At 44.0% G+C, this 25783-nt stretch overlaps 1 protein-coding gene and 1 pseudogene across 2 annotated transcripts in view; one reads left to right on the forward strand and one right to left on the reverse strand.

Annotated features, from left to right (window-relative positions):
* CPQ (carboxypeptidase Q) overlaps nucleotides 1-25783 on the reverse strand; it is a 177929-nt gene that overhangs the window by 106263 nt on the left and 45883 nt on the right. For both annotated transcript variants that reach the window (XM_066626491.1, XM_066626490.1), the window contains exon 4: nucleotides 15364-15571. In XM_066626491.1, coding sequence (XP_066482588.1) covers nucleotides 15364-15571 — 208 coding nt within the window. The remainder of the gene's footprint in view (nucleotides 1-15363; nucleotides 15572-25783) is intronic.
* LOC136650322 (5S ribosomal RNA) lies at nucleotides 8182-8301 on the forward strand (annotated as a pseudogene).

Consider the following 25783-nt stretch of genomic DNA (forward strand, 5'->3'; position numbering starts at 1 on the left):
CTGGTTCTGGTATTATGTGAGAGTGTAAAGAGCATCTCCCTATCCACTCTGTCCATCCCCTGCATAATTTTGTATGTCTCAATCATGTCCCCCCTCAGGCGTCTCTTTTCTAGGCTGAAGAGGCCCAAACGCCGTAGCCTTTCCTCATAAGGAAGGTGCCCCAGCCCCGTAATCATCTTAGTCGCTCTCTTTTGCACCTTTTTCATTTCCACTATGTCTTTTTGAGATGCGGCGACCAGAACTGGACACAATACTCCAGGTGTGGCCTTACCATAGATTTGTATAACGGCATTATAATATTAGCCGTTCATCGTTCATAAAAATTTGTTCATAAAAATTCATGTTTTTATTCATACGTTTTTGCACGCAGTCCTAACCTGGGCTGGGACAGGCAGGCCAACTAGCCTGTGCTGTATCCACCGCAGCTTGGTGCAGACTGGGGTGCAACTCGGAGTAAGGGGATTTCTTTTCCTCTTGTTAAATCCAAATACAATGACAACCATAACAGTGGTTATTATATACCACTTCTAAACAAAGGAAGTTCTCAAGGCAGTTAATGTTGCCAAATGTTGCATTTGGTGGGTGACAGTGAGATACAGGAAGCTGGACTAGATGGGCTTTGGCCTGATCCAGCAGGGCTCTTCTTATGTTCTTATGTAAGAAATGAGATGCTTCCCTGTCCCTGGTTCCCTCTTAGAACACAACCCTAGGCACATCTACTTAGAAGTAAGGCTCATTAAGTTCATAGGCACTTACAGTGGCACGTACAGGTGTGTATGGGATTGCATGCTTACATTCTTTAAAAAACACACAAAGGAATATCAGTAGCAACCAGTGGGGTATCAATCTTAGGTGAGAAATAGTTGCTGTCTGAATGGCTAAAGGGAAGAGAGCCACTGGAGCCCAATCCTAACCAACTTTCCAGCACTGACACAACTACAATGTGACCTAGAGGTAAGGGAACATAACTTGAGGAGGCCTCCCTGACTCCCCTCCCACCCCACTGCAGGATCCATCCTGCACCCCGTTGGCTGGAAAATTAGTATAGGGCTGTTGAAGGTGAATCTTTGCACCTTTTAGATTAATTATCTTGTTTAAGAGTTAAACAGAAACACAACTATTCTGGACCCTTCCTTAAACCTTTTTTTTTTCCTATGACACCTGAAAACTTCACGTGCAGGAGCATTCCTGAAAACTGCTCATTTTATTGCACATAACACAACTGCACATAACAGTCTGTGTTCCCAAAACTCTCTCGGTTTGACAAGCATACATAATACAAGAATCCAACTCTTTCTGTAGTTTGTGACAGCTTTCCAGCAATCATCAAGTCACATACATGTTTGGCACTTATTTCTTCAGAAGGAATATTTTAAATCATTTTAAAGGCACTATAATTTTATAGATCTGTTAATGGGGTGCTTTATGTCTCCACTACAGCTGTCAAATGCTTGTACACTCTTCAAGTCAAATGCAAACAAAATGACTGTGTAATTTTACAAAATAAAAAGAAACAGGAAAAGGAACAGTGTTCCCAACAGGGAAATCATGCTTTTGTGTGCTTAGTCTTGCTAAAGCAATTTGTAAGTACAGTGTGTGGAAACAGAAAAAACAGATGGGAAAAGTGGTAATTTGTGTATTTTTCCCGTAGTAATGAAGCCAGAGGCAATACATAGACTGATTGGATAAATGTGATGCCCCAAACAAAAAAAGTACCTAAAAAGGCAGACATTAAATTCTAATGATGCAGTTTGAGTAACATTTGACAGAGGTCTGGGAAGTGTCAGAGTTCTAATGCCAGCTAGGAACACAGGAGCTGTCAAAATAGACCGATCAAAAGACACTTGAGAACAAAATGAAAAGGTGAACGTGTGACTTTACCCTTTAACTGAAAGAAAGGAGAAAAAGCAAGGACCTGTACAGGAAACAAAAAGAGGGGGAGATCACAAAGGGGCACAGGAATCAGCCTATTAGGGCACAACAGCAAGAGATGCAGCTTCAGGGGCAATGCAATGGAACCAATTTCTTCCGGAAAACTGCTAAACAGTCTGAAGTGCAGACTAGCTGAGACATGAAGGTTCAGGACTGGAACTCTTGGTATCTTTTTCTTTTTCAAAAAACAGCTGTGAGAAGGAGGTGCAATTTCGATCATGGATACAGCATGGGGAGAAGGAGGAAAGAGAGTTTAAACCTTTGCTTCCACACCAATGTCAGATCCAAACTGTCCCTCCAGAGCGGTTATTTAACTAAAGGGGCAAACATACAGCTACCACCTCCAGGGGATTATTTATGTCAGGGGGCAAAGGATTAACCCCCCTCTCCCAACATCACAGTCCCAATCCCAACCCCCATCCTATCTCCCCCCTCTTCCGCTAATGTAGCTGCTGCCAAATAAAGCATGCTTCTTCTAGCAGGGATGTGCGTGCGAGCATGAGAGTGTGCATGTGATCAGGAGGCTTTGGAGGGGAAAGGGGTACTTCTTACTCCTACTCTGTAATGAGTCTCCTTGGACCTGCCTCAGCTCTGTAGCTGGCACAAATCCAAAGAGACAAAGGGCGTGGTGAGGCTTGCAAAATAGGGGATAGGATCTGGCATGTGCCATCATCACTGGATCCACCCCTTCCCACAGCCTCCCTGCCTCCCATTCCTCCCCCATACCCATCCAGCTTTGCCCGCTCCCCTTTATCCTGTTTTAGGGTCTGTGGCAAAAGGTGAGAAACAAAATGAAATAAAAATAAATTACTCACAAACTATTAAGCCCCTTGCGGAGAAAATCCTACATTGCCAATAGATCATAGTAGCATAATCTACAGTGTGGGTGGTGTGCTATAATTTGGGCGGAATCCTATGCAGGTCTGCTCAGAAGTAAGTCCTACTGTGATCAATGGGATTTACTCCCAGGGAAGTGAAATTAGGATTGCAGCCTCAATCTATTAAACAACACTCTTAATTAACAAAAAGGTTTCCCCCAGACCTACATGACATGGTATATAACTGCAAGAGTTGGGTTCACAGGGATATTCAGATGATAATGCTCAATTCCCACAAAATTTTAAATCTATAAAATGAAATTAGAATTAAGACAGTAGATATGGGAGGCATGACTGCCAACAATTCCAACCATAGGATACTTTCTACTCTGGTTAAAGCAAGGGGGAAAGGATTGTTGCTGCACAGTGTCCAGACCAGAGCTATTTTTACATTTACAAGATTGCCTGGGAAAAATACATTCCTTATTTGTAGTACAAATCTCATAAAGGAAGCTATGGGGAAGGATGGTTGGTTGGCAACCTTCAGTTTCAAAAGACTATGGTATAAGCCTACAGCACCCGGTATTCCCAGGCAGTCTCCCATCTAAGTACTAACCAGGCCTGACCCTGCCTGGGTCAGTACTAACCAGGCTTAACTTCCAAGATCAGACAAGATCAGGCATGTGCAGGGTAACAGTTGCTGCTCTTGGGGAAGGATGTGTCTCTTTTAAAAGGTTACTTGCATTGCTGCTGAAATTCCCACTCTGATCTTCCCTGGTTCTACTGAAAAGTTCAATTTTTATGGCTTGGTGGTCAGCAGCTTTTCCTCCTGGACACAAAGTGCTATTCAATGGGTTTTTTTTTCAGCTTTCTAAACTGCTAGTGTTCTAACAAACCATTACAGATCTTTTGCAATGGTGGTTAGGTCCACGAACGTTCACTGGCCTTGTTCAGCTGATTCTACTCGTGTCAGCACTTTGCTAAATCTGACTGGCCACACAGTGTTGCAATATCTAACTCTCTGCTTGATCCAAAGATCTCTGAAGTCTCTGAAGGAGAAAGCCCCCACCAACAACCTGAAATAGGAAAATGATGGCAGCTACAAGGTTGGAGGGGGAATGGAAAATTCTCATTCACTAAGAGTTTTCTTGGCAAATAGTCCCTGAGCCATCCCCCAAATTCTATTTTTGACTATAAAATCAAAATGAGCAAAATCCAATACTACCTGAATATTGTGTGATCCATTATGACCAATAGACATTTTTGTTCAGTCATGACAATATAAACTCCTCCCTGTATTGGAATTGCGGAATATCTGGTGAGAAGGTAGATGTGGTGTCAGCAGTGGCCCCTTTAAGGGTAAGGCCTGGGCTTCCAGGGAGTGTGCTGCATAGCTGCAGCCACTTGAAGGCAATAGGGCCCTCAGGGATATAAGGAGCACCTGAGACAGGAAGGGGCTGTGGGTTACAGAGGGAGGAAAGCTTGAGGCAGGAGAGACTGGATTAATGGACTGAAGAATTGATGGTGAATGAACTGGAACAGATTGCACACCTGCAGGGGAGACACTGGAGTTTGGTGTGTGGCTGCTGTGCCCAAGACCTGCTGAGGACCAAGGGTCTGCTGTAGTGGTGGGAGGCTGCTGGCAAGAGAGAGGACCTCTGCAGGTTGAACAGGTGAGCTATCCTGGAGGTGGGGTCTAGTAGGGCAGAACCAGGGTCATTTGTTGGGGGAAAGAAGGGGAGCTAATTTGCTTAAAGTGGGCATAATTATCCAGGCAGAGCTTGGCCTTGGAATCCAGCAAAACACTCCCCTGGTGATTGGCTGTGAAATTGCTGCCACTTATCCCAAGGGTTTGCATAGCTCCACATTTCCATAGAATTTAATTGTATAATTTTCAAGTTATTTATTTTTCTAGCATCTGTTCATATTTTCTAGATGGAACATGACAACACAAAGGGGTGTGTGTGTGTGAGAGAGAGAGACAGTTGATGGGAACTCTTGATATTAGATTCCACAAATCTGGGAATATCTTCCCAGGGCAGGCACACAGCACTTTTGACACACTGCAAAAACTCCTTTATTCTAACAAGTATTCAATTATGTATGAGTTTGTATTGTTAGGCTGCAATCCTAACAGACTTATTTAGAAGTTGCACTGAACTGAATGGTGCGTACCTTTGGGTAGAAATGCATAGGATTGCACTGTCAGTTTGCTTGTTTTTCTGTATTTGTTAGTGTCTTAAACTGCCATTTCAAAATCACTTTTTTCTTTTAAATAATTCTGTAGATAGCCTCAGATGTCTCTGGACCAAAACACAAGGTAGGTAGGTAAATAAATAAATAATGTGGGTCTTTCCCAAATTTCCATGTCACGGAAAGCACTGAGTTCTAATCAAATGTACTGGACATAAGTACATTTAATTTTGTGTTGGATTCTAGTGTGTGTGTCAGTACAAAGACACAGCCTGCCCTAACAGAAATGTAAAGTTGCTTCTAAACTCTCCTTTTCCCAGGGAAATATTGTGTCCATGCTGAAGCATCATCTGGGAACCCATGAGTGGGTGGAAACATCCTATGTGCCAAACAACCACAATATTACTGCTAAAATTAAAGAAACATCTGAACATGCAAAAAGACCACTGGCACACCACAAGGTCCTTTACTGCTTCTTTCTCATAGGGAAAATATGAAACCTAAAAGAAACCATTCTGTGGCTATTCAAAGCCATAATGATTGTTTTAATTATAACAGATGACCCCAAAGACATAAAATACAGCATTTCTGGTTATTTCCATCATACACACATGCAAATATCATAATAACAGTTTTATTTTCAGCTCCTTTCAATCAAAAGAACTCCTTCCCACCACTACCTTTGAAAGTTCAGTGCCCTCTTTACAAGCATGAGCATATATCCAATTTCTCCAGGAGCTAATCTCTGACATCAGCACAGTGACTGCTGCAGAGAACAGATGTAAAACAGCAATGTTCAATAACACCCCTAAAGCTATTAGTGGACAAGAAGCTGAAAACTCATGCAAAGGTTTGCTGGGAAATACACAATTTTCATGCCAGCTTTGAAAAGTCCTTTCTCCTGCATGTGTTTGGTAAGAGGTGGCCCACCGGTTAGGAAAGGTGATGTGGTAAGGTGATCAGCAGCAGATTGGGGGGGGGGGGAGAGGATGGTGGATTTGGGGTGCCCTTTGCCTTGAGTGTGCCACACCACTGCCTTCCTCCAACGTGCCACAAATGCAACCCACATCACCTTGCCTGTGGGACCCACATTGTCCCACTTTCCACCCACTAAAAGTGAGAAGAAAATAGATCACCCATCTCCTTATCTTGCTCCAGGCACAGTATCTTCAACCACTGAAGTGCAGAACTTCTGGTTTGGTAGGTAGGGACCATGCAAATGAAGGCGCTCCTTCATTCATTTGCAGCGCAATCCTATCGTGTGCTGGAACAGGCAGGTCAGGGGGCCTGTGTTGTATCCAGTGCAAGATAGGAGTCCAAAGTGGCTCTGCTGGAGGCAAGGGGAAACTCTTCCCCTTACTCCTGGGTAAGCCACTGCAGCCCCAATGGGTCTCCTCAGACTTGCGCCACCTCATATCTGCTGGGTCCCAGCATTGAACATTATACAGAACCCCCTGCCCAGTTGGTAGGATTGGGCCCCCTGGATGTGCTCTTCTAAAGCCCAGGGGTGTAGCAAGGGATTCAGGCAACCAGGTTTTTACACCCCTTTTGGAGAGGGAAACAGGCAGCATCTCTGCTGTCTTACTGCAAGCTGCCCACCTGGGGAGAAGCAATTCCAGAAGTTGCAAAACAGGCACCACTGTAGCCAAGTACAGCAGGTGTAACCCCTGACTTTTCCTCCTCAGACAGCAGCAGCAGCAGCTTTGTCCATGGGGAGCCCTCCCCCACCCCACACTTGGCCAGTTCCCCTATCTCCTCAGATTGCAATGCTATGCATGCTTACCTTGGAGTAAGCCCCATTGACTATAATGGGACTTACTTCTGAGTAGACATGCCTAGAATGGGGCTGTTAGTCACACTGTGGCTGTGATGGACTTCTCCAGAAATTTCTCCAATCGCCTTTTAAAGGCATCTAATCTAGACACCATCATCACATCTTGGGGCAAGGAGTTCCACAGATTAATGGCAGAGTAGGCAGCTGTTGTTTTGTGGCTGCAGCCTACCTATAGGCTTGCTCACACTCTCTAAGCTCCAACCAAAGTAGTCCACAGCTAGAGCATGACAGCAATTAGAACAGGAAGCGAAGAGAGGCTTTTCCCCCCCCTAAAGACCTTGCAGTGCACACCAAAAGGACTATTCTTCCTGAGACATGCAGCAGCCATTCTGAGATGTCACTCTGAACTGGTGCTTCTCCTTCAGGACCCACTTGCCTAAATTGTGTTGAACACTTTCCTACGGACTCTGGACTCACAAGTATGGGGAGCAGGGCCAGGGCTGTGTAACAAAAGGAACTGTGGAGGGATGTGCATGCTTTCTGTTGGTTCATTTAGCTACCTTGCATGGCTTGTCTATAATCCCCTTGTGCTTACCCTATCCCTCTTTGAGGTGTTTTTCCACACTTAAAAGAGGCAAGGGCTGTGCGTAATGTGGTCCGGTGTGGGGGAAAAGAGACTGGATTGATTTGGGTGGGTGTGAAAACCTCTGAGTTGGGGGAAAATTATTTTGTGACCCATATATTCCATGTAAACCCAAGACTTTCACAGCTAGTGAAGCAAATGTAAGCACAACCATCACATTAATTATTAAATCTTATGTATTACAAATTTAATTGTAATTTTTGTGTGCAAGGGTGGGGGGGTTGCATGTGGACCCCGCCGTCTCCAATTTTTGCCTTTGTGGTCCCTGAACTTCTAAAGGTTGGGAACCACTGCTTTAAATCAAACCAAAAGTTCTGCAGTTGAAGAATCTATGCGAGAAGCCCAGTAAGCAGCCCCTTTTCCCTTTGTATTTGTGTATAGATAGTGAACCCTAGGCAGCACTGGGTGGCATTCTAGGTGGGTCCGAAACTGTGTTTGGCATAAGAGAATGTCAGAAAACCCACTAAAGAAATAACAGACACATACTATGTATCCTATAAATCCTATAAATGCTTCATCCTGCACTTTTCCAACATTCTTCGATGTTCACTTATGATTAGTTTCCATTCATACATGACTATTGGGATCTCAAAGAATTGTAGGCGATTTTCTGTGTTTTGTCACTCTGTGGCGCTCTGGCTGAAAACAAATTCCAAAAGAGGATTTTTTCTTTCCAAGAAAAAGGCAAGAAAAAAGGATGAGTAAATCAGCTCCAATTTCCTTTGTCAAAAAGGGTCTGTTAAATCAATCACTAACAAGAAAAAGAACTTCATGTTCTAGCCTGTAAGTGCCCCTGTGTTCAGGTCGTTTCCAGGATTTCTGAGTTCAAGAAACCTTACCCTGCACATGCCCAATCTCGTCTGATCTCGGAAGCTAAGCAAGGTCAGGCCTGGTTAGTACTTGGATGGGAGACCGCCTGGGAATACCTGGTGCTGACCGCCTGGTGCTGTAGGCTTATACCATAGTCTTTCGAGACTGAAGGTTGCCAACCATATAAAGCAACAACTTGGTTAGGAAGAAAAAGGATCTATTATGACATGTAGGTATTATAAAACTAAAAATGGAGTCATTTTGAGATGGCTGGTTCAGATGTCAATGGTCCTGGTTCACCATGCTGTGGTCTGCTGAATTGGGAATGAGCAATGAGCCTGAGTGCTCCTTCTTCCCCACACATGCTTTGTAGAAGACCTGCTGCAGTAGTTCCCAAACATTTTTTGTCTGGAGGCTACCTTGACCTACTGGGCCATTGGCCACATTGGCTCCACATTAGAGCATAATCCTATACATTGTATAGGGCGGTGGGTTTTTGGTGAGGATTCTGTGACTCCCCAGGGAGCCATGGCTCAGAGTTTGGGAACCACTGACCTGCTAGTTTGTTAAACCATATTTGCTGTGACATCTGAACTGAGAAACTTTATGTATTATGATTTATGTATTATAGTTTAAATAGTTCCATTAGTGTACACGAGTGCTGGGTAGGCAAGGGAGGTGCTCTCACCCTCCACCCAATGAGCCAGATCAGGGGAAATTACTGTCCAATCCTACCCCTACATCTCACTCCTATCTCCTAACTTACAAGAGCAGAACAGTGTTCCACTGTCATAAGAGGTCATTCAGCAGCATGTGCAGCATGCTGCCAGTGGCCATCTTGGAGCTGCTACCTTTTGTGGCATAAGCAGCCCACTGCCATAGCCAGTGACAGGCTCCTGAGCAGGTAAGCAAGCACAGGGGGGTGAATTGTGGGGGGTGATGAGCTGGAACTGGACATTCCAGAGGAGTAATTGTGGGGTGGGGAGGAGGTGGGAGGGGTGGATCCTGCAGCAATAGCAAATGCCAGATCTTATTCTGTCTTTTGGAAACCTCCCTGACCTTTTTCCCTCCTTGGATATACACCACCAAAACAGGTGACATATGCCTGAGGAGAACCATAGGTGGCCCCAGGACTTATCTGGAGGTAAGAGAAATATTTTTACCCATTTGCCTTTTGGTTGTCTGCCCCCACCCCACTGATGCAGTATGCATCATTCTGGCACAGTTGCGTCAGTGATGGTGGCAGGTGATAATATTGGGCTGCTAGTCATAAGAATCTCTCCCTATCTCTTTCTTTGACAAAGCTCAGAAGTGGGACTAAATGCATACAGCTGCTGGCTAACATGATACATGTACTCTTGGGAAATCTATGTCACAAAGACCCTGCCTCTCTCATCCTTGCAAGAGCTGAGTGATAGAACAGAGCAAGAATCTCTTACGGTGCTTGCAGCATGACAAACATTTTGATAATGTTTCTCTGCCAGATTCCTGAGACATGAGAGAAATCATTGCAAAGTGAATGTTCTTCTGGATTATTGTAAGCATGTACTATATGTCTGCGCATTACACTCAAAAATGCTCAAAGCACCCTTTTTATAGCATGCACATTTTACTGATGAAGTTGTAAAATGTCAAGAGAAATTCATTATGAGGGCAGCAAATTGTACGGCTTAAGGTGATACAAATCAGTCTGTGCCACAGTGCTGGCTGCTTATGATTCTATGGAATTGTGCCAGTTTGTAGAAATGAGTTGTACTAAAACAGCATAACTGGAGTGAAACCTGCAGCAAAGAAGTGAAATTGCATTTTCAAACTCTGGTCAGAACAAACCAGGATTTGGTAGATTTGGGCATCGTAACAATTTCAGTCTGTTCTAAACCAGGATTGAACATTTAAACTTCCTCCACTTGTACACAAAGGAGAGTGGGGAACGTGTAAGCCCAAAGTGTGTGAACAGGGCCAGCCCATCCATGAGGCATGCAAGGCAGTCACCTTAGACAGCAGATTGGCGGGAGATGCCCACCTCCGTCTACCCACTCACCTCCACTGCTGCTCTTTCTCCCACTCTCTGAATTGGAAAAAAGAAAAGAGGGACAGAATGGAAAAGGGAGTACTGAAAAGATGGGAGTGGTGGACGAGAATCATTCTCTTCTCATCCACACTTCCTCTTCCTCTCTGTTCCCCATCCCCTTTTCTAGCCATGGAGATGGAGCAGCAGAGGTTGACAAATCACCAGGTAAGGGGGCATCATTTGGCATGCAACCTCATGTGCCAAGGAGGTCTTGGGCCAGCCCTAAGTGGAACTAAGGGGTCAAACCAAAAAGTTGATGAAAGTAGAATTTCAATATGTAGTGTTTGTTTTCCGATTCATACAATTTATTTATTTATTGCGCACATCTTGCAACCTTGCCTTACAAACCTAAAGCTTATCTGGGTATCCGAGACCATTTCCTATTAGCAGGCTCAGACCTGTTTAACTTTAACAACATCAGCTTCTTCAAACCATTATCCCTGGGATAATTTGAAGGGTACGCACATACTGTGCCTGCAATGGATTTCTAGCTGCAGACAGTGCAGGTCAGCTACATCAGCTTCAGCCTGGTACTAATTTGTAGGTTCAGACATGTCTGTATCTTCACTTAATTAAGGTATCTCTGCTCTTTTTCTTTCTATGGTCCAGTTCATCTAACGCAGGGTTGTCTAAACTGCATTTTCATTATGTGGTGGTTGCAAGTTTGGCAACCACTGTTCTAATGTATTAGAAGAGAAATACTGCAATTTGAAAACCTGTTTGGAAGGGACGAAGTGTGTTAGAATTTCTGATGAAGGTTGGATCATCACATATTGTTGCCATGGACAATACAGTAGCAGAAGGAAAAGTAACAAGGTGGAGGAATAATCCTCGGAGGAATAGAAAAAGCAGGGCTAGCAAGTTTTCCTGCTTGTTACTCAAATTTACTTTAACCAGGAAAAGACCAGATAGCAGAAAGTGCATGCCCTCAATATGAGCGTTTGCTCTGAGATTATGGGATTTTAATCACACACAAATCAGTGGATAGGTTGTTTTAAAATTCAGCTAACAAATGTCAAGTCCTTGCAGATCCAACCCAGCTGTTTTCCCAAGAATTATTTACTTTGTGCTGTTATCCAGTGGGGGGGGGGGGGGTCCCCAATGCAAACAGGGACCTTTCGTGTGAGCTGAGGCTCCCTTACACTTCAGGGCCATTGACAGTTTTGTGGCTGCGTAAGTAAAGAGGAAGTCCCTGCTCCCACTGAAGATCCACAGTCACATTAAGTTCTCTTGAAGCTTTGGCTTGGGGAATGTGGTTTTAAAACGGAGGCCTACTGTACACAAATTCTTTCCACTCTTGCCATATATTCTTGAGCACGTACAATGTTCACAGTTTTTCAGTCATCCAAAACATACATGTGGTGGTTGGAAGGTTGGCAGTAAACAGGATGAGGTTTTTCTGCTGAGCTCATCACATGGAATGGTTCCTTTCCAGTTATATAAGTTTATAGTGGGAATGATGTCATCTTGGCAGTGTCAGAATCCTGCTAAAAACCTATTTATCATTTCCAGATTGTATAAATGACAGAAAACATTCATGCAATTTACTTTCAAAGAGGTGTTTTGATTACTGCCATGAACCCTGTACTTTGGGCTCCTCAGTGAATACTACTCCCAGCCTGTTTAGAGAGCCATCTGAACCTACAAGTTGGATCAGGGCCATCTCTTCCTTGGCTGGGTCATGCTCCCTCCACCTTGCCTTAGAGCTCTGGGCACAGGCTGCCTTTGCGAAGGGCTTCCCAATGGGATTTGGAACAATCCTACTTCCTTTCTGGGGTAGTGCATGTTGCTCTGTTTTTTGACTGCAGAGCATGTTGCTCTCAACTGGGCCTGGATCCCAAGAGGGAAAGGCAGAAAGGGTCTCTTTCACGTCCTGTGTTAGGGGGCTGAATTCTGGCATGAAAACCGACTGCAGAGTTGAACCCTGACTGAACCAAAGCCCTCTGACAGTCTCACATTCAATATCAGGCTATAGCTCACTTGCTTTTCATGCAGACTGTCCCATGTTTAATCCTTGGCATCTCTAGGTAAGTTCAGGAAAGACCCCTCTCTTAAACACTAGAAAACTGCTTGCTATCACTACAGTGTACTCGCAGTACCTGTGGATCCATTATCCACAGATTTCATTCACCACAGCCGCTGCGGATACCAGGGGAAAGCCACTTCCGGTTGGCTTGTCAAACTGGAAGTGGCTTTCTGAGGCCTCTAACAGGTCTTGTGAAACCTGGTGGGGGGGCTTCCACAGGCCTCAGAAGACCCCCCCCCGTGAGGCCTCAGAAAGCCACTTCCAGTTTGACAAGCAAACCAGAAGTGGCAGCAGATTTGCATATCCGTGGATTCGCATATCCATGGGGGGGTGGGGGTGGTCCTGGAACGGATTCCTCATGGACTGTATAGGGAATACTGAGCTAGACGGACCAGTGGTATGATTGACGACTAGAAGGCAGTGTCAGGCATTCACCAATCTGCTATTATGGCAGAGCTGTATAACCCTCCACACTGATGGAAGCAATGCCAAATTCAACTCCTACAGCCCCCTTCATGCCACATATTACAAATTCTAAGAATCAGAAAGCAGCTGTTTTATTTTAAAAAAACACATTAATTTGAATATCAGAAGCAAAGCAACGGCAAAATCACCCACCTAAACTTCTGGCAAGAAATCCAAAGTGGGTGGCATAACAGCTCTTAAACCATCACTCCTAAATGGTGGACTGGGCCCCCTGAAAGACCAACCTCAGCAGATCTGAGAGCCAGATGAGTACGGAGGGAATAAAGCAGGTCTGTTTTTATTAGATGCTGTTCTGTCATGCATTGTAATATATTTTCATGAGATATTAAGTACATTACACATTTGGAAAACGGATTAGTTGTAATCTCAAACAGGGCAGAATATGGTTAAGAAATGACAATGCAACTAGTCGCTAGCAATGAGGTTATCAGATTCAATTTCTTTCTAAAGAATGTTGGTGTGTTTGTTTTTCAAAGGGAGATTACACACTTCAGCCATGTTTGTGAAAGAAAATCTTTAGTATTATTAGCAAAAAAACAATGCTGGACATTGGTGTCATTAATTGCCCTCATTAGTCCAAAACAAAATCTACAAAGGCCAAGAAGGTGGGCACTGATGGCCGTGTTTGTTGATTGAACCAAAAGTGGAAGACCACACAAAACATCTCTGATCAATGAACATTCTCCAACATCCATTTACAATTATCCCTGTTGAACTGGCAATGTGCGAAATGCCCATTGACTGTAGCCCTGTTCAGGCATTATGTACAGTGTACCAGCTATAAAACACCTGAATGAGGCTACTGTATTGCCTGACATGGATTAGTTTACTTGTGCTCACAGGCCGAGTGCATGCTAGGTGAGCATGACCCTCATCAGCATGAAGATATTTTGTTGGACTCATGCCAAGGAAACCACAGACCTCACAGGATTAGAGAAAAGGTCAAACTTTGGTTCATCAGAATAACTCCCCCCCCCAACCCAGTTGGCTTAGGATAGTGTTCCTCAACCTTGGGACCCCAATGGGGTCACAAAGCCTCAGTTGTGGGGTTGTGGCAACTTATGGAAATGAAAAATGTTGAAGACCACTGAACTAAACACAATCAGGTAAAGTGGGAGGCATCTGGTATACCCCTTCAGGTACCAGGAGACTGAGTCCCAATCCTGCTCGGGTTCTTAGAATTGTGCTACAATTGCTTTCACTAGTGCCAGACTTTATGGTAACTTTTTCTGCTTTCTCTAAGAGTATTTGTTTATAGTGAACAATGCTGGGAGGGCATTATGGGGCAGAGAGTGGACAGCAAGGGGGACAAGATAGGGTCCCAGGAGGGGCACCGGATCAATGGTGGTTCTCCAGTCTTATACTGTATGTATGTATGTATGTATGTATGTATGTATGTATGTATGTATGTATGCGTTTGTTTGTTTGTTTGTTTGTTTGTTGGGGTCATCTTACAAAAAAGGTTGAAGACCACTGGCTTAGGAGAAGCCTTATCTTTTGGAAAATTCCATGACCAGCTAACCTTGGTTAGCAAGTTGAGCCTTGTAAATGAAGCCATATCCTGGAAGCCTCCTGGCTTCAGGCTAAACAAGACCATTCGAGATCACAAGCAAAGTGCCTTCAACCATGGCTTCCCTGCACTGTAAATTCAACTGGGAATTACGTATTAATGGAGACACATGAGCAATGAGGAAGTTCCCTACCACACCCTCTTCATCTCTCAAAACAATAGAGGGACCACCACGACCTCGCTTGAACCATGGATGGTCCATCAAGGGGCATCATGTCACAAAGAAATGGTCCTTGATGAGTTCACCCTGAGATAGCTTTTATGCTTCTCGGTGAGGATTTGGCTATAAAAAGCTAGGTCACAGGCCCATAAATATTGCTAGTTCTACCTCATGCTCTCCATACTGCATTACCACCATCATGGATTGCTCAGGTACCTCCTGATGCTGGGTCAATAATCCTGCTCCACTACCCAAGAACCGCTATGGCAGCTGACAAGTACGACAGGCATGAGACCGCTTTCTTCATTTTGCAGCCTTTTCTCTGGATCCCCACCCTTTTCCTCTGAGTGTTACTGCAAACAACCATGCAAGTGCCTGCTGAGTCACCTGTCAAGGAACCTTCCCCTGCCTGGGACAGCAATCTTGGCTCCCTTGCCTTGCTTACAATGTACAACCAATAACTACAGTCAATTTATGAACATGCTCCACAGCTTTATGTGAATATGTACAACCGCCAGTGTTTATGGAAGCTAACAGATACACTATTGCAATGCTACACCTGCCTGGTAGACTGTACTAGATCAATGTTCACTGAGGCCTACTCTCTAGATCCACCTATTGGATCTTGGGCACATCTAAATTACCGTGAACAAAAGAACCCTGAATGAAATCTAGGGTCCCTTCTAAACTGCCACTGGGTGCATCTTAAGATCAAAAATCAGCCATAGAGAAATATAACTACATTTGATTTCAAAATATGTTGATTGCAAGATGCTGAATTCTGGACTAAATTCGAGACTTATTGAAATGAGTTAAGGCAGGGGTGGGGAAGATCATTTCAATTGCCTTTCAAATATGAGACAAGCAAAATGTCGCTTACCTGCTCAGGATATTTGCTCCCAATTATTTCGGCAACTGTGTTAAATGAGTCTGCATCAGGATAAGTCTTGGCCCCCATCTTTAGCGTCACAATTATCTTGGTGCCCCGGGAAGCCAGTCGTGCCATTAGTTCAGCATCTTCCACTGAAATGCTGGCAGTAGGAATCTTGGGTACATTCGAATTGTATGACTGCATTCCAGTGTGTGGGCTGTAGAGAACAAAAAGCAATATGTTATATATTCATAACACAACACATACTGTCATGTAAGTAACTTACTTTAGTGACTGACTTTGCTGTAACAGCGTCTTTTGTTTAAATGGTGAAAACTTAGTGCATTTGGTATCATTCATAGCAAATGTGAACTGCAATATAGTTGATGACATTTGGTCTGATTTATCAATGTATTTCTCTTTTACCAGAGAATGTTTTAAAGTTAAAGAAATATCTTATTTAATAAACACTTGTTGTTGTTATATATGTACTACTTTTCAACAGAGTAGTTCTCAGATCTTTTTATATAGAAATAAACAAATGGTTCCCTGGTTTATTTATTAAATGGTCAATAAATAAACATATGCCTCCATTTTGTTTCCACCACCCAGAATGACTCCGAAGGGGAGGGGCCACTTGCACGGCACGTTCAGGAAATTGCAACACTTAGTGCTTTGCACCCGCTCTCGCTACACCACTGGAGCCTTCCAATGGTGAAAGGGTTGACCAGCATTGCTGTCCAAAGTGTCCAGATACATGGATAAGAAGTGGCTGCATTTCCAAGCAGGCAACAACCCTAGTCATGTGACCACTAGAGAATTTCTGATAACATCTTTCAGCAGTTCCTCACATTGAACTCCTAATGTTTTATTTTACTTTTTTCCTCTGTTCCACCCAATTCTTTCACAACAGTGGAAATTACTGGTTAATATCAATGTAATTTAAATTAGTGGTTCCCGGCTCCACAGAAAAAAGACGTGTTTAAATCTTTGATTTGCAATTCACATTTTCCCTGAGCAACTGGGCATAGTGATCATGGCTTGCAACATATTTCAAAGCCTCTGGTCATATAGTCCACATGTGTTCTGCACTACAGCGTTATGCAGAATTATAGATTCATTTTACTTAATGGTATTATATTTGTTTATTTAAAATATTTTAACCCACCTTTCCTCCCATAAAATGGGGTGCCCGGGGTGGTTAACAACAAGAATTAAAATACAAGAAAGATAATAATTACAATCAAATCTCATTTCTATTCTCTCCTTAGGGATTTATGTGGCAACTTGCTGAGTACTTTTAGTGGTGTATAAACATGCATTTGTGACATTCAGATCTCTTTGTTCTGTTTGGCAAAATAAACGGTGCTGAATAAATAGAGTTGATTAGATTTGTTTTTCTGCTTTCCAAATGCTATCGATAGTGGTATTCAACAGCCTGGACAGGTCAACATTATTCCTTATATTTTAAAATAAATACTTATGTAAGACCTATTACCCTGGGTCCATTTCTTAGAGTTTCTTCAGAAGTATTTCTTAGATACTGGATCAACTAAATACGTACTTCTACATATAAAATAAACATGGCCAAAAAAATCTACTGCACTAATTGCCAGTCCTGTGTCCACTTACAGCACAATCTAGACTTGATGATCCACTGGTGCAGTGGTCCCTGTGCCAGCCATAAGGCTTGTTATGATACCTGGAGAGAAAGCAGTGCTGGTGGGGAGGCCTGCACCACCCTGGCTGACGCTATACCCAGGCATTCCACTTGATGGCGCAGGTGAGGTTGCACTGGGTGGCAAAGGGGTGGCAGTGATCTGGTGGCAGGGAGGGAGCATTTTGAAATGGAGAGGGCAGAATGGAGGCAGATCGGGCCTGGAGGGGGCAGGATTGGGGAGCCTCCTCCGCCACATCCTATCCCAGCAGTTCCTAAACTGTGGGTCAGGACCCACTGATGGGTTGTGACTCGATTTCTCGTAGATCGCGAAACTGACAAGCTAATAGCTAACAAGGGAAATGTACTGAGCCCTATGGAAACTGAAAAGGAGCAGTATGTGCATGTTTTCTTACCAGTAGGTAAGCGCAGGTCTAGGGGAATGCAATGCCACCAGAATGGCCCCAATCTGAAGGATGCAGGCCCCATCAAAACTCTTGAAAGTAAGTTCCCCCCCAACTCACAAGGAAAATGTATTGAACTCTATAGAAAGTGAAACTGAGTCACACATGTGCATATATTTATTAGTGGGTGACCGTGTCTTGGATCTTACTGAAAGCCAGGCAAAGGGGAACACAAGGCCACTAGAATGGTCACGATCCAATCAACCTCTTGTAAAACTGGGAGGGTACCAATGAAGTGTTGTTTTAAAAAGAGGGTCCCAGTGCTAACAGGTTTGGAAACCACTGTCCTATCCTCCCTCCTGGGTCGGGCAGACTTATGTGGCCTTACAGCCTTACCACCTTAGTCATAAGCCTTACAGCTTTATCTGCTAGCTAAATAACTGGAGGAGGTATGAGAAGCCCCATAGGGGAGGCTGGAGCATTACTTGCTGTAAGGAGAAAAATATCTCCTTATCCCGAGGAAACCTCCAGCCTACTCCTATACTGTGTTGGATTCCACTTTTGCTACAATGACTGTGTCCCACTGCTTAAAAAACCTAAGGGGCTAGCGTATGGAAGTTCTTTCCTTTAAAGAAGATGTTCTTTCTAAAAAGGTAAGAGCTCCTGGGCTGTACAAATCACTGATCTTGTTCAACTTACATATTTTTGACACTATATTTTCATAAGCACTGAAGTGCACATAAACACTTGGGCCTGATGTGAAGGTTATAGAACTTCATGTTGTTTATGAGGAAATGACAGATTTTCCATTCCTTTCTTTGAAGCCCTACCAGGTGGTAGCCTCACCTTGCAAGGTAGGCTGGCCACAACCCTTCTTAGCACATCCTGGCTGAAGGCTCCTTGTGAACAGAGGTTCCTGCCATAGCCTTGGTTGATCCAGCAGTGCCCCATATCCATAACTGCCAACTGTACTCTTATTGCTGAGCTACCCCTTATACAAAACTTCCCATTTAATAGCCTGAAAAATATTCCTTGCAGGTAGCAAGGTTATCAACGTCCTTATTTAAATTTGATCACCAGGAATGGAAATTCAGTAGGTATTGATAAGGGTGCTGTGTCATTATTTGCTTACCGCATGTTCAACAATGAGTTCTTGGGAAAAAAAAATGGCATTTAAATCCTTTGGTGATAATGAAGAGATAGTCTTTTCTCCATGTGATATTATGTTACATAACCCAACCGTGCCACATAACAGGTTTGTATTGGTCTAGATAAGCTGGCCAACCGACCTCCACATCACAATGAAGTAAGGAGAACAGAACCTAGACAGACAAAACACTGGAAGCAGCTGGGAATGTTATGTTTCATTTTTGCTCACCGCTGTTTATGGCACTCACTGCCCAATCTAGTCATTTTCAACCCCTGTGCTGTGGCACACTGCTGTGCCGCGGATGGTCTGCAGTGTGCCACAAGAGTTTGATGGAGGCCACTTATCCATATTTTTGTAGGCCACTGGGGGAATGCGAGCCACTGCTGTCAATGGGTGTGCCTTGTCAATTGTCCAAAAACTGATGGTGTGCCTTGACAATTTTAGTGCCTTGTCGAGATGAAAAAGATTGAAAATCACAGGCTCAATTCTATCCCCCACTACATGGAAGTGTGCAGTTGTGCCATGAAGGCATATGCCGCATGCTATGATGGGATGGACAACAGGATCCCCCTGATGAGGAAAAATATTTTCCCTTCCCTCTACATAGGACCCCTGATTGCCTGTGGGTTCCTCAGACCTATGTCAGAAGTATAGCTGGAGTAGAGCTGAAAAGAGTAGGGGCAGGACAGGCTGAAAAATGGGGGATTAAATCCAGTGTGCATGACTGCCACTGGATCCACCTCCTCCCTCCCCAGAAACATTCCTGGTTTCCCCCCAAATGCCCCATTACTCACCCTTCCCGCCCACTGCCCACCCCTGCTGCCAACATACCTTCTCTGGCAATGGCTGGGTGCTTTGGTGCACATTCATGGTCACCAGCCATTCATGCTGGAAGCCCCATCACATATATTGTTGCTGCATCTGCAGGACTAATGGGGAGGCCTTCTGCTGATGGAACATTATTTCCATCAGTGTGGCTTGGCCACCACTGAAAGTGGTAAGTTGCTAGGTCCATGCAAAGATGGCAAACTCAGGAGGCCCACTGGTACAGGTAAGGCCACGCAATGGTCCAGAGGAAGGCAGGGAGGGGTGCAATGGGGTTGGGTGTAGGCAGATTGGGGAGGAGTTGGGGCAGAGTGGAGGGTGGTTCAGTCCCTTGTAGGGGGCAGATTCAATGGCAGCAGCTCCCACTAATTTCTAGCCCCCTTCTGGGCCTCATCCACTTTCAAAGTTCAACGTGGACTTGCACCAGTGATATCACCATGGCAGCAGCTGGGGCTTATGTTCCTTCTTCCTGAGAAGGCCTCAGTATGCCAAAACAAAGTGGACTGGGCTTCCCATTCATTCCATGTATTGTCTTGGTCCAACAGGGCTCCCCAAAAGACCCATAATCAAACAGACAAATAAAACACCAATACAATCAACAGTAAAATGAATAAGACCACCAAAAGAACAAACGGCAAGAAGATGTATGGGGACAGGAACCTCTACCATGTCTCCAGTGACCCAAATATCTTTCTAAACAAAATAGGAGATCCACAAACAGGGTATAATGGTCCTCAGAAGGCGAACGACCCTTCCTGTATCCAAATCAACACTCTCGTTCTTGGAAAGTTGCCATCAGTTCAACCATCTCCTCCAGGAACCTCTCATTTGCCCTGGATTGTTTGTTTGTTTGTTTGTTTGTGTTTTCTTGCTCTTCATGTAGTTTTGGAAAAACAACACTTGAAAACCATGCTTGAACAAAAACCATGTTTTACAAATGAATAGCAGTTGTTGGCTTGTTTGTTTTTTTAACATTGGATGAGTAGAGCTTTTAAGTGGAAGTTGTTTTTTTCTGATCTTGAAGTATCTGCTTACAAAAAGCTGAACCAGAGATCCACTCTGATAGTGTTGCAAAGCTTAGCCTACAGATCTGGCACCCACAAATCAAAGGCAGCTTGGAGCAGCAGCAGCTGATGAAATCAGTTAGGAAAGCCTCCATATATTGACTCAGAGCTCTGATTCACTTGGCTCAGTATTGCCGAAATAAACACAGGAATTTTTCTCTGTTCTAGCTGGAGATATCAGGGATTGAATCTGGGACTGCCTACATGCAAAGCATATATTCTACCACTGAGCTACATAAGAAGTGATTCCTGGACAAAGCTTTTAGGGGCAAAATTATATGGTTATGGAACATTTATGCTATGATGGTCTTCCCAAGAATTCTGATACAGCATAAATCTCTCTCTCTCTCTCTCTCTCTCTCTGCCCATATTTGAAATGCATGGAGAATCAGACTGGCATAAGATCATTTTCCTGTGCATTTCACTACAAGAAGTGAACAGTGGTATCCCATCTTTTTTCCTTTCATAGAGATGCTAACAGTAGTGATGACTTGTGCAGGAAGTTTCTTTTACCGCAAAGAATATTTCTTTAAACCGAAAAAGAAAGTTGCTTGTTTGATCTGATTTTCAGCACACTTAAGAGTCATTCTTCTGCTAGAGTGTAAGTATAGGGAGTGAGATGTTGCTCCAAACAGGATCAGGATTACTGAGTCAACCAGTGGTCCTTGTAGACTTGTTCTGACAGTTCCCACATCCAGCATCCAGCTGGGAGAGCACAGGTAGTAGATAAGGCCCTATGTTTGGGCTGGCTAAGATACTTCTATCTTAAGAGTAAGATGACCATTTCAGTCACCACCATTCCCTTCACACCATGCTCAATTTATTCAATAATCAGCCCTGAGATAATTGCTCTGCCTCTATCTCAAACATAGACTTGAATCACTATCCTTAGCACACATTCTTGGGAATAAGCCCCATTTAACACAGTAAGACTTACATATGAGTTAGCATGTATAGGATTGCTCTGTTAAGCTTATGCAAAGTTAAAACACTGATCTGTCTAGTCTACTTTAGTCTAGACTAGGTGTCTCCAAACTCTGGCCCATAGGCCAGGTCTGGTGTGCCAGAAAATCATCTTAGGTGCAGCGCGGAGGTGCTGAAGCCTTACCATTATGCCCCACTGCCTCCCATCTTCAGGCCTGTGGGCAGCTGCTTCCCCCAGGAAATCAGGGTGCAGAGCCTTCTGGGTCAATGTGCAGCAGAAGCAGCATGAGTTTCTACAATGTTTGGTCTCAAAGATGGGAGATGGGAGGGAGATGGAAGATGGAGGGTAAGGTTTACCCACTGCCACTTCATACTTGAGGTAATTTTTTGGCACACTGCAGGCCATAGTTTGGAGGCCCCTGGTCTAGACTAAAAGTGGCTTTCCAGTGGCTTTCCAGGTGAAGGACTTTTCCAAAGCTACCAAAGCTCTTGAAGGTTAACTTTGGACCTTCTAAATGCAAAACATGTGGGTTCTACACAGAGCCATGGGCCCAACCTTCTGCCTATATCACCAATGGAACCTTGAAACCATGAAAGAAACAACCATGATCCTTTGTGAGAGGAGCAAACATGTCCACTTGGGTAATCCAAGAACAAGCCCTGCATCAGTGCAATGAACTGCATAGCTTCTTAGGACAGGAATGTAACTGTCTTTAAAAAAAATTATCACAGCTGATTTTTCTTTTTCCCTCAGCCTTTTCCTACCTTGGCAGATAACCTTTAAGAAGGCTTTGAAATATTTAGAGGAGATGAATATGCCTCATCCCTCATCTCACTAGCTTCAGATTCGACATATAAAAGGGAAAAACCAGCTGCTGCTGGAACTTCTATTCTTTGTTTTTTATGGTTGCCTTTTTATAGGCGAAATGAAGACTTTACTGTCTAAAGAACTTTTACATGATTCAAAATGAGGTGATTTGAACCTCATACACAGTGATATGCAGGGAGGAAGACCAACTTCACTTGCCTAACTTTAAAGTTAAATGAACCAGAAAAGAAGCTAAGAACACTAGCAAAGAAGAATGGCTTCACATCTTATTCATCCACTACTATAGACCAAGGGTCTCTAAACTTTTGGGCCAAAGGGCAGCATCAAACATCTGGCATAGTGTCAAGGGCCAGGGAAAAAAATTAAATATAAAATTTAAATAAATACATTAGAGATGGAATTTAGATGAATTAATAAATGGGCTCAAATGTCCAGGATTTCTCCAAACACCAACACAGCCCAAAGCACACACTTAAACAGGCCCCCATTCCCCCACCCCACAAGCACAACTCTGGTTGTGTTTGGTCAACTGGGCCAGAGGCTCTCAAGGAATCAGAGGCTGGCCGCGGGCTGGGTAGAGGCTCACCACGGGCCGCATCTGGCCCCCAGGCCAGGGTTTGGAGACCCTTGGTATAGACAACAGTGTTTGGAAATCAGAGAATTTGGGAGTTAAATTTATTTTATTCTAAAATGTTCTAAAAATCCTGCCCTTTCAATCCAAAAGCACCCATAGTCGCTCACAACAAAATGTAAAAACAAGAATGTACTGGAATAACCAGTTAAATAAAAAAAAATAACAAACAAAACATTAAAGCAGTCATCAAAAACATCAGGCCAGCTAGCATCAAAGAACAAACAGTAAACCCAAATGACCAAACACTAATAATAAATGGGTTTTCAACAGCCATAAAAAAATAGGCAGAGAGGAGGACAACCTGATCTCCAGAAGCAAGAAGTTCCACCTATGGAGTGCCGCCACTGAGAAGGCTCTGTCAGGTCTCTGCTAACTAAGCTTCTGCTGGTGTTGGAAACCATAGGAGGAACCTTCCAGCTTACTTCAGGGGCTGGGATATTTCATAAGGGGGGAGGTAATCCATTAGGTACTTTGCCCCTAAGATGTTTAGAATTGGGCAGCCCAATCCTAACTTGTCCTGGAGCAGGAAAGCCAGTTGGCCTGTGCTGCATCCAGCACAAGTTTGGGGCTGATTGTGACGCAGCCCAAAGCAAGGGCAAACTTTCCCCCTTACCCCAGGGAGAGTCGAAGTGGCCCCAATGGATCCACTTGGATCTGTGCCACCTCAGGAGAATGGTGCTTGGATCCAGTATAATTGCCAGGCTCTGGCCTGAGGCTCAGGCCCTTCCGCTCCCTGTTCACCTGCCACCTGGAAATGCCCACTGCCTGCTCTCCCCCCACCACAGAATGCCCCCCTCCTGCCTGCTCCCCGCCCTCCCCCAGATCCCCCAACCAAGCTCGGCCGACACAATCTTACTGTGCCAGGCCTGGATACAGCACGGGAAGGTCAGCGCAACTTCTTGCACTGGCCTCCCTGACTATTAAGTCGACATTACACCCCCGGGTTGGCACAAGTGACTTCCGCTGGCCTAACCTGGAGGTTAGCATTGTGCCCTTAAAGTAACATACAGCCCCTTGAATTGCATTTGGAAATGGACTGGCAACAAGTGAAACTAGTAGAGCAGTGGAGTAATGAAACTTGCACAGCTGCATAGTACACTTGCTGAAATTTCCAGATGGTCTTCAAGGGCAGTCCCATGTAAAGAGAGTTGGCATAATCCAATGTAACCAATTGTAGCTAAGCATAAGCCAGGACTGAACAATTCAAGAAAGGACACAGTTGGTAAACCAGCCTAATAGGTGGGCAGGAGAGTGATGGGAGAGCTGGGCAAAGCTGCTTGGAGTAATTGCTACTACCTAGGCAGCCAGGAGCCAAGTTGGATCTAAGAGCATCCCTAAATGACAACCTGGTCCTTCAAGAGGAGTGTAACTGCATCCAGACCAGGTTGACAATTTATTACCTAGGTCACAGGTCTCCTGATGAATAGCACCCCTGTCTTCTCTGGATTTAATTTCAACTTGTTTACCCTCATCGAACCTATTACTACTCCAAGCAGCAATTCACAACTCCCAGAGCTTCCCCAGTACCAGACAACATGGAGATATAGAGTTAGGGTTCATCCACATACTTGTGACACTGAATCCCAAACTCCCTGATGACTTCCTCCAACAGTTTCATGTAGAGCCCAATCCTATGCATGTCTACTCAGAAGTACATCCCATTATCGTCAATGGGGCTTACTCCCAGGGAAGTGTGGATAGGATTGTAGCTGGAGATGTTAAAAGTTGAATCTTGCAATACACAATAAGCCAAAGTCACTATGCTGAGTAGGAGTCCCTCAATACCACTTTCTTGACCCTACAGCCCAATCCTATGCCTGTCTACGCAGAAAAAGTCCCACTGACTCCCAGGTAAGTGTGTATAGGACTGCATCCCTAGTCTGTTCTGCAATTTTCCTCGGAGCTGTCCATGGTCTTGGCTTTTGGTACCTGCAGAAACTCTGGGATCCTTGGAAGCCCAGTTCATCTGATGAACTCATAATGTGTCCAGGGTGCCTTTGTACTACCAGAGCAGTTGCAACTTTATCCAGAGGAAAACAGTAGAACAGAAGAATTCTCCTTCCATGCCTCAAACCTTTGCTCGGAGATCCCTTTGAAGTTCAAGCGCAATATTTAATTAATACATGGATGGGGCCAGAAAAGAAAACGGCACTAAACATTTTAATCAGAACATGACTTTGCTTCTGTTGTAATAATGTTCGCTTAAGGTCATCATTATTGTGGTTGCATGTACTGCATAGCACTTGGGCACGGTTAGGCTCATGACTTCACTATTGTCAGATTTCCACTGTTGCCATGTGAACAAAACACAGCAGAAACCCAGCAAAACAAAACAGATTAATCATAAAAAAGGCAACAAGTTGGCAGAGACTTAGGGACAGGTATATTGCTAGGAAGAGTGATTTGTTCACTATTCAAAAGGGACTAAATTTCAGCTGTAGTGTCCTCTCTGTGCATGTGTGTGGCTTCCACATGTGGCTATGATCTCCCCCACACCCAAAATGTTAAGTAAGCATGACATTGGATTAAAGCATGGGGTGGTTAATGTGTTTGGGTTGTCCAATTTGCCTTGTGCTTTCAGAGTTGCTAGGATTAACCATCTTCCCAGTTTCATGGCTTTTCTGACAGTCATTTGCACATTTATTTTTCATAAGCAGCTGCAAAACTACCATCAGGCACTATCAAATGTATGTGATACAAGAGGTTTTATATAAACCAAGAGTCTATCAAATTTTGGAGAAAGGCGATTTGTGCAAGTTGGCTATATTGGATTCTTTCTTAATGTGCTTCAAAACCTCCTTTTGCTCTGACATATTCAATTTTTTTTTATGTGCCTCTCTACGGACCGTGACATTCTTCTGGTACTGTGAACAACTTGTACTAATGCCGACAGCAGCAGATAGTCAGGGATAAGGCTGGAGGATGAATTGGCATTCTCCATT

This window comes from Tiliqua scincoides, chromosome 4 (genome assembly GCF_035046505.1).
Source record: "Tiliqua scincoides isolate rTilSci1 chromosome 4, rTilSci1.hap2, whole genome shotgun sequence".
NCBI lineage: Eukaryota > Metazoa > Chordata > Lepidosauria > Squamata > Scincidae > Tiliqua > Tiliqua scincoides.